The sequence below is a fragment of the Dromiciops gliroides genome, chromosome 1 (assembly GCF_019393635.1).
Source record: "Dromiciops gliroides isolate mDroGli1 chromosome 1, mDroGli1.pri, whole genome shotgun sequence".
NCBI classification, from domain to species: Eukaryota; Metazoa; Chordata; class Mammalia; order Microbiotheria; family Microbiotheriidae; genus Dromiciops; species Dromiciops gliroides.
Genome location: NC_057861.1, coordinates 487,096,725 through 487,104,665, shown reverse-complemented (window position 1 = coordinate 487,104,665; position 7,941 = coordinate 487,096,725). Strand labels below are relative to the sequence as shown.

Here is a 7,941-nt window from a genome sequence, read left to right as displayed (position 1 = left end):
TGACGGCTTTTTCGAGGCAGGGCTGGAGCTTGGTTCTTTTCTTGACAGGATTAACTTGTTTCATTATGATCTCTACCTCTTAAGCATAACCTCAAACATACAAATGCTACACAGAGATGCAGGTAACAGTAATTTAAACTATATCACAACACACACATTACCCGAACGCATGAATGCAATCCATGAAACACATTAAGGGCAAGACAAACCTAACATTTTGTTGTCTTTTTTTTGGGATGTCTGCATCTTAGCAGACGGTGTCCGAAATAGGGAGGGCAGGCTTACTATTATTTCCTTCTTATGGGGAGGGCAGTCGTAGTATTTCCTTCTTATCTAGTGCAATGAGGCTATTGATGGATCTGGTGATTGATGGATCAATGATTGGATAGATGACATGGTAAAGGGGGTGGGTGGTAGAATGGGGAATATGTAGAATGTCTTTCGTTGTACTGGCCATTCTTTACAGTCCGAGTTTGGTCCTCCTCCAGTGTCTCCTCTTTGAATTGTACCTGATCTTATTACCAGTTTTCATTCGAATCCATTGAGGAATAGGACGATTCTGCTTCTGCTTCTTGGCCAGGAACCTCTTGATTCGGAATGTTTTATGAGAGGACATGATGATGAGATGACAGCCGAGCTTCCACCACGATGGCTGGACGGGCGAAAAAGGCAGGAAATAGCTTTTTGCATTGAGTTAAGACATGCAGTATTTTATAACATCAAGTAACAAATACAGAGGGAAGATTTTAGGAATGGGTCTGAAATTTTCTCACCACAATAGGGACCCTAAAGAAGCATTTCATGAATTGGGGGGGGTATAACCTGCAGCTAAGCTGAGTTATTTAAAGCTTCCATAACTCGGGTCAATCTGGCAGTTACCTTGTGAGCCTGTCATCCCAATGCAGCCACTTTATTACTTCTGACTGTCTAATTGTATTATCATCTAGGCTCCACTTTTCTCTTTTCACTACATCATACCTCTCAAGGAAAAAAGACTCTTTATTGTACTACACTGGAGATTTTGAATCATTCTTTTTATTGTTCATCTGTGTAACTTTCTCTAGGGATAGAAAGCAGAATAAGGAACCAGGAAAACAATATACACGATGACAATAACAATAAAAATGGGAAAGATCAACAAGGGCCAAACAATCACAATTGAACGTTATGAAATTAAAATAACCAAGTTTGGCCTCAAAGAATAGAGAGAAGACTGGACCTCCCCAGGTTCTGTCCCCCCACCCTTATAGATAAGAAAACCCTAGATTTAGAGCTAGAAATTGAGATCATCTAGTTCAATCCCTTCATTTAAAAGATGAGGAAATGAAGGCAGAGAGAAGTTACTGGTGACTTACCCAAGGTCAAAGAGACAGCAATGTCTGAGGATGGATTTTGAACCCAGATCTTCCCTATCCACTTCACCATGCCAAATAGGACTATGAGTATGGAACATTGAATATAATGTCAGACTTTTTTTGATGTGTTGATTAGTTTAGTTGAACTCTTCCCCCCGCCCCCCTTTAAATTCTTTGTTATTGGGATGGATCTCTGGAAGGAGGAAGGAGGGATGCATTGAGAAGTGTAGATGATGTAGAAACAAAACAAACAAAAATCAATAAACGTTTTAAAAGAAAGGCATAGGGACTAGACCTGTGATTTCATTTGTATAGGAAACTGCCTCTACCAATACATGTCAGCATCTTCTCTGCATCTTGGAATCTAAAAATTTTCATAGAATACTACAAGATTAAATAATCTGCTTAGTGTCATTTAACCAGTATGCAGAAGTGAAACCTTGAACCCAGGACTTCCTGGCTCTGAGGTCAGCTGTCTACAGCATGCAGTCTCTTTTAAAAAGAAAAGAAAAACTGAGAGGAAGGTTAACTTAGTACCATTTTGATGTGCATCTTTAGGGTGGATCTGTCCATAACTTTCAACATTGTTTTTCCAGTTTTGGTAAATATCATGGAGCCATGATACCCACAGACAGAAATACCCATAAATACCCTTTTTCCCACAATAAAATAAAGGAGAAAGACTCAGGAACAAACATCAAACACCAGAGCTGAACTACTACTCCCATTCTCAATCAATTTCTCCTCCACTATCATTTCTTCTAATATAGGCTAATTTGAGTTAATATATATCAATGTAAAGAGGCTATATTGCACAGTGGATAACCCTGGAGTGAGAGTCAGGAAGACTTGGGTTAGAATCCTGCTTCAGACACTTTCTGGCTGTGTAATACTGGGCAAGTCACTTAACTTCTCTCTGCTTCAGTTTCTTTTTTTTTTTTTTAATTAATTAATTAATTAATTTTAGTGAGGCAATTGGGGTTAAGTGACTTGCCCAGGGTCACACAGCTAGTGTCAAGTATCTGATGTCGGATTTGAACTCAGGTACTCCTGAATCCAGGGCCGGTCCTTTATCCACTGCGCCACCTAGCCGCCCCTCTGCTTCAGTTTCTTCACCTGAAAAAAGGGAGTTGGACATGATAACCTTTAAGTTCCCTTCCAGCACTAAATTTATGATGCTCTCAGCTTCTTTCCCATTATATGGCTTAACATTGTAACATTAACTTAACAGTAACAGTAACTTAACAGTAACATTGCTGTTACTGTGTACAATGTTCTCTTGGTTCTGCTCACTTCACTCAGCATCAGTTCAGGTAAGCCTTTCCAGGTTTTTCCAAAATCTGCCTGCCCCCCATTTCTTGTAGTACAATAGTATTCCATCACAATCACAACTTGTTCAGCCTTTCCCCAATGGATGGACATCCCCTCAGTTTCCAATTCTTTGCTGGCACAAAAAGAGCAACTATAAATATTTTTGTACATGTGGGTCCTTTTCCCCAAAAGCACTATATTTCAGAAAAACCTGGAAAGGCTTCTATGAACTGATGCAAAGTGAACAGAACCAGGAGAGCATTGTACACAGTAACAGCAATGTTTTATGATGATCAACTGTGAATTACTTTGCTATTCTCAGCAATACAATGATCCAAGACAATTCCAAAAGATTCATGATGAAAAATGCTATGGGGGACAGCTAGGTGGCACAGTGTATAAAGCACTGGCCCTGAATTCAGGAGGACATGAGTTCAAATCTGACCTCAGATACTTGACACTTACTAGCTGTGTGACCCTGGGCAACTCACTTAACCCTCATTGCCCTACAAAAAAAAAAAGGAAAAGAAAAATGCTATCCATCTCCAGAGAAAGACTGATGAAAACTGATTGCAGATTGAAGCATACTTTTTTTTTTGGTTTTTTGTATTCTTTTGCAACATATCTAATAGGAAATATATTTTGCAATGACTGTTGTGCACATATAATCTATATAAAATTATTTGCCTTCTCAAGAAAGGGGGAGGGAGTACTTGGAACTCAAAATTTTAAAAAATAATGTAAAAATTGGGTGTTGAGTGTAATTGGAAAAAATAAATATAAACTTTTTAAAAGAGCATTATAGTATACAAAATGACTATATGGTAATGTTTTACAGAATTGCACATATTAACATATCTGATTGCTTACTGCCTCAAGGAGAGGGGAGGAGGGTAAGGAGATAAAATTTGAACTCAAAAGCTTTAACTAATAAAAATGTTTATTTTTTAAAAAAATTTATTAAAGAGGCAAAAACAACAACAAACAAAATTATAGTGAATGGATGCTGTGAGGATCTTGGAGCTCCAGGTTGCCTAATAGTAGTTTAATTCTAGCCATCCTTGGTGCTTCACCAAGGCTCCACCCAGGCTAGTCTTTATGAACAGAGACCCTTCAAAGACACGGTTTTATACGGAACAGCCTATTTTATGTCTTCCAGGCCATAGCGGGTTCTGGGCCCCACTTGCAAACCCAGTCGTATGGGTGACTCAGTAAATAGGGGCCATCAGATAACCCCAGGTGGGGAGTATGTGTTGGCTAAAAACCTAGAGTCCAAAAATCTCTGGACTTCCTTCTTAGATTGTAGGGAACCAAGTGTCAGTAGCTTATACTGTACTGTGCCTGGAATTTTCTAGGCTTTTCCCACCTACTGGTATTCCCAAAACGTGATTGAGTGCACTAGACCCTAGATTTCATTAGGGTGGATTACCCACTCCGTGTCTCTCATATAGACCACCATCTATCTATCTGATCTCCAGCCTCTGCGGTGGCAACCTCATTTAGCTGAGTTAAGTGTGTACACCAATGCCCTCAGGAAAGGAGGGCATCTTCCAGATCTCTGTCCACCCATAATGTGGCAGGTATGAATTCGAATTCAGATGGCTGTGGGGAGGAAGGTGAAGGTATATTGGACCCCTTTCCCAGGTGAAAGCAAACTCTTTCTGACTAGTTTCAGAAATAGAGAAAAATGGCATTGTCAAGGTTGCAATCCTGGACACAGACCAGATCAGGACAGCTGCAGAGAGGCCTATGACTTTATTTAACTCCCTCTGGTCCACTATCAGCTGCCAGTACCATTGGCCTTCCTCACAGGTAACATGAGGGGTAAGGGGATCTGGTATAACAAAACACTCAGGCTTTCCTTCATCACCACTACTAGAGAATTTCTATTTCATTCCCCTGGGCAACTGATATTGTAGACATTAATTATATGGGATGGTTCTGATTATTTTAAGGGGTTTCCATTTAACCCTCCCCACAGTAACATACCCAGAGGTTCTGAAGGGAGTACAGGCAAATATTAAAACCTACTGTACCTGTAAAAATAAATAGATAAGGGGCAGCTAGGTGGCGCAGGTGGATAGAGCACCAGCCCTGGAGTCAGGAGAACCTGAGTTCAAAATCCAGCCTCAGACACTTAACACTAGCTGTGTGACCCTGGGCAAGTCAACTTAACCTCAATTGCCTCACCCCCCCCAAAAAAAAATAAATAAATGGATACCTCGATTTGCGTGTGAGTCCCCCCAATTATCAGGTATGTACAAGGACTGGCTGCATTTGCCTAACATTACCAATGCAGACTGAAGAGTAAACTTAGTTGGACATGCAAGGAATCAGTAACTCTGAAGCCAATCAAAAACGTATCTGACTGTAGGATATAGGACTAAGGGACATATCCTGTTTATAGTCTTTTTGGAGACAATCTTATCCCTTAACTTTGGAATAATCCTTTTTTTGTGTGAGGCAATTGGATTAATTGACTTGCCCAGGGTAACACATCTAGTTAAGTGTTAAGTGTCTGAGGGTCACATTTGAAACTCAGGTCCTCCTGAATCCAGGGCCGGTGCTCAATATCCACTGCATCACCTAGCTGCCCCTCCTTTTTTTTCTTTAAATATCTTATCAAGGCATTTCTTAATAAAGCCTCGAACTGAACTGCTTATCAAGGATGCCTTCTGATTTGTTTCAAAGGCCACATCCTTGACCCCTGGAATTCCCTTCTCCCCTTCCCTTTGGGAATGGAACCCACTGACTGATTCATTCCTTGCTAAGCCCACCTTTCCCTCCAAATTCCTTACCTGCCTTTGTTTGAATTGCATATAAACCCCATGTAATGTTACCTAGTGTTCTACTTGGCAATATGCTGGATAGTACCCATGATCACGCTAAATTTTCTTCCTTGCTTAATAAAACCTTTCTTTAATTTTCATAGGCATTGTCTTTCTCCGGTTTCCTTCCCTTTTAGGAGGAATGGGATTTAAATCTCCAGAACTGGCCTTTGCATTGTCGGGAAAAGAGTGATCTAAATTCCATTAGGAAAGGCTTGCCTTGTTTTACATACCCCTTCCCCCCAAGAACAGTCCTTGGTAGTTTCCCCAGAATAATCCAAATAAAGCAGGGGTTTAGGAGGATACTTCAGGCTTGGGTGTGACTGTAAGGGTCCCTAATGCCCAGGTGCTTAATTTCTTAGTACAGGTTCACAAGCACCCCGTGTGCTAGCCACCAATTACTTTATTAACTGAAAGTTTCAGGAGCCACACCCAGATCAGTTTCTGTGACTTCCCCCATTCTGAGTGACCAGTCAGAGCAGTATTTGTTCAGATTTCTCCAATAAATCAGCTAACGCCAGTACAGTTGCATGGTGGACATTCATTCCTAAAGTCTGAAGACATTCAAGTGGAGCTTTAAACCAGAAGGCAGGTTCTAAAATGCCAGAGACAGGCAAGGGATAGGATGTGGGGTGGCAGAGAGTAAATCCAATCATCTAATCAAACCTATTTCCTTTAGGAACATCACACCCCTCCCCCAACCAAATCCACATTGATGAGCTGGCTGCTAGGGAAATTCATCTTTGTTAGGACAAGTGCAAATAACTCCCCACCTTCAGCCACCAAAAAAAGGGCAAAGAGCAAATCCTTTCCGGGATGCCAACACATTCCGATGGCTTTTCTTTTTCTTTTTTTTTTAAGTGAGGCAATTGGGGTTAAGTGACTTGCCCGGGGGTCACAACAGCTAGTGTTAAGGTGTCTGAGATTCGGATTTGAACTCAGTACTCCTGACTCCAGGGCCAGTGCTCTATCCACTGTAGCCCACCTAGCTGCGCCCTGGATGGCTTTTGCAAACTTAAGGAGGCCTCCAGAAGGTTCCTTCAAGTCATGGAAAGCCAAAGCAGAGAGCCTTTCAAGCACTGACTCCATCAGGTCACATTCACAGAAGCCATGACTTCAGGGATGCTCAGGATCTCTGATCTTCTCTAGTAGCCATCACCATTTTTAGAGCTAGGATGACTTGGGGTTAACCACAGGTAGGAATTCCCCAGTTTCTGCCTCAAGCCTGTTATCCTTCTCCATTCTCTCTGCTATCTCAGCAGGAGCCAGAGCCTCTGGGTGGGTTCTTGGCTTTGGTCTCCAATTCCCCCACCCCCTTCAGGAGAGTTCTCTTCACCAGTGTGGTAAAAAATTGGAAGTTTTAATCGAATCATTTGAGAGTTGAACACATACTACTGAATCGGCTTTTGAAGGACCACCCTTTGGGGGAGGAGACCATGACGAACAGCCCTTCGCCTGCGGCTGCCCGGAGAGCGTGGCGAAGCACGCCATACTTCCAGGACGCCACTTTAAAAGTGAGAGTGAGACACTGTCTCACACACCCTGGCTTGATGTGATCGGCTCTGGTTCTCGGCCTGGCAGGCAGTTTTGGGATTCGGTGAGTTTTATAAAAGAATATAGACTAAGCTTAGATCTAAGATTACTCATTTGTACTTCTACTTTCCTATTTCCCTAATCAGTATCACCTGTTTGTTGGCTAATTAATTCCCAAACAAAAAAAGCTAATCCCTCTCTGCTCAGAGGCTTCTTTTTCTTACTGGTCTGGGATATATAGATATAAGGGAAAAGTTCAAAGGGGAGTTTAATGCTCTTATATCCAATTTTAAATCTCACACCAGTGGGGGGCGGCTAAGTGGCGCAGTGGATAAAGCACCGGCCCTGGATTCAGGAGGACCTGAGTTCAAATCTGGCCTCAGACCCTTGACACTTACTAGCTGTGTGATCCCGGGCAAGTCACTTAACCCCCATTGCCCCGCAAAAAAAAAAAAAAATCTCGCACCAGTTCCACTGGCTGCCCTTGGGCAGCGAGGCAGTGTCCTGCTAGGCACCTCATATTATCCTCACCCCCATCCCGTCCATATTTTGGGGGCTCTTGCCCTAACTCAACCATCTTGTGGGTCAAGAGGTCATCTCATCCCATCCTACTGACTACACCAAATGTTGGCAGCACTGCTTTAAGCCAGCAATTCATGTTCAATATTGGGAGGAAATGAAGCACTTAGGAATCGCTAAACATTTAACAAAGGTTTACTTTGCCCCCAGACAGCAAAGATACACCAGGATACAGCAGGCCCCCATCACCCCCATGTGGAAATGAGTCTGGTTAGGGATTAGGCAAGCTTCAGGGTATAGTGACTACTTCTGTATTGGGGACCTATTGAGTCTGAGAAGCTGGAGCCCATCTGGCTTGGACTTTTTTATTGGCCCTGGGCCAGGAAGCTGCATCA

General features: G+C 42.2%; 1 protein-coding gene across 1 annotated transcript; it reads right to left on the bottom strand.

The window, feature by feature from the left end:
- Window positions 1–234: 234 nt before the first annotated feature.
- LOC122735213 (60S ribosomal protein L39) lies at window positions 235–668 on the bottom strand. The gene has a single exon (XM_043976579.1). The coding sequence runs from the start codon at window positions 614–616 to the stop codon at window positions 461–463; it is 156 nt and encodes a 51-aa protein (XP_043832514.1). The 5' UTR covers window positions 617–668; the 3' UTR covers window positions 235–460.
- Window positions 669–7,941: the final 7,273 nt, after the last annotated feature.

Coding starts and splice junctions, on each gene's coding strand:
- LOC122735213 (XM_043976579.1), bottom strand. CDS start 616: ATGTCCTCTCATAAAACATTCCGAATCAAGAGGTTCCTGGCCAAGAAG.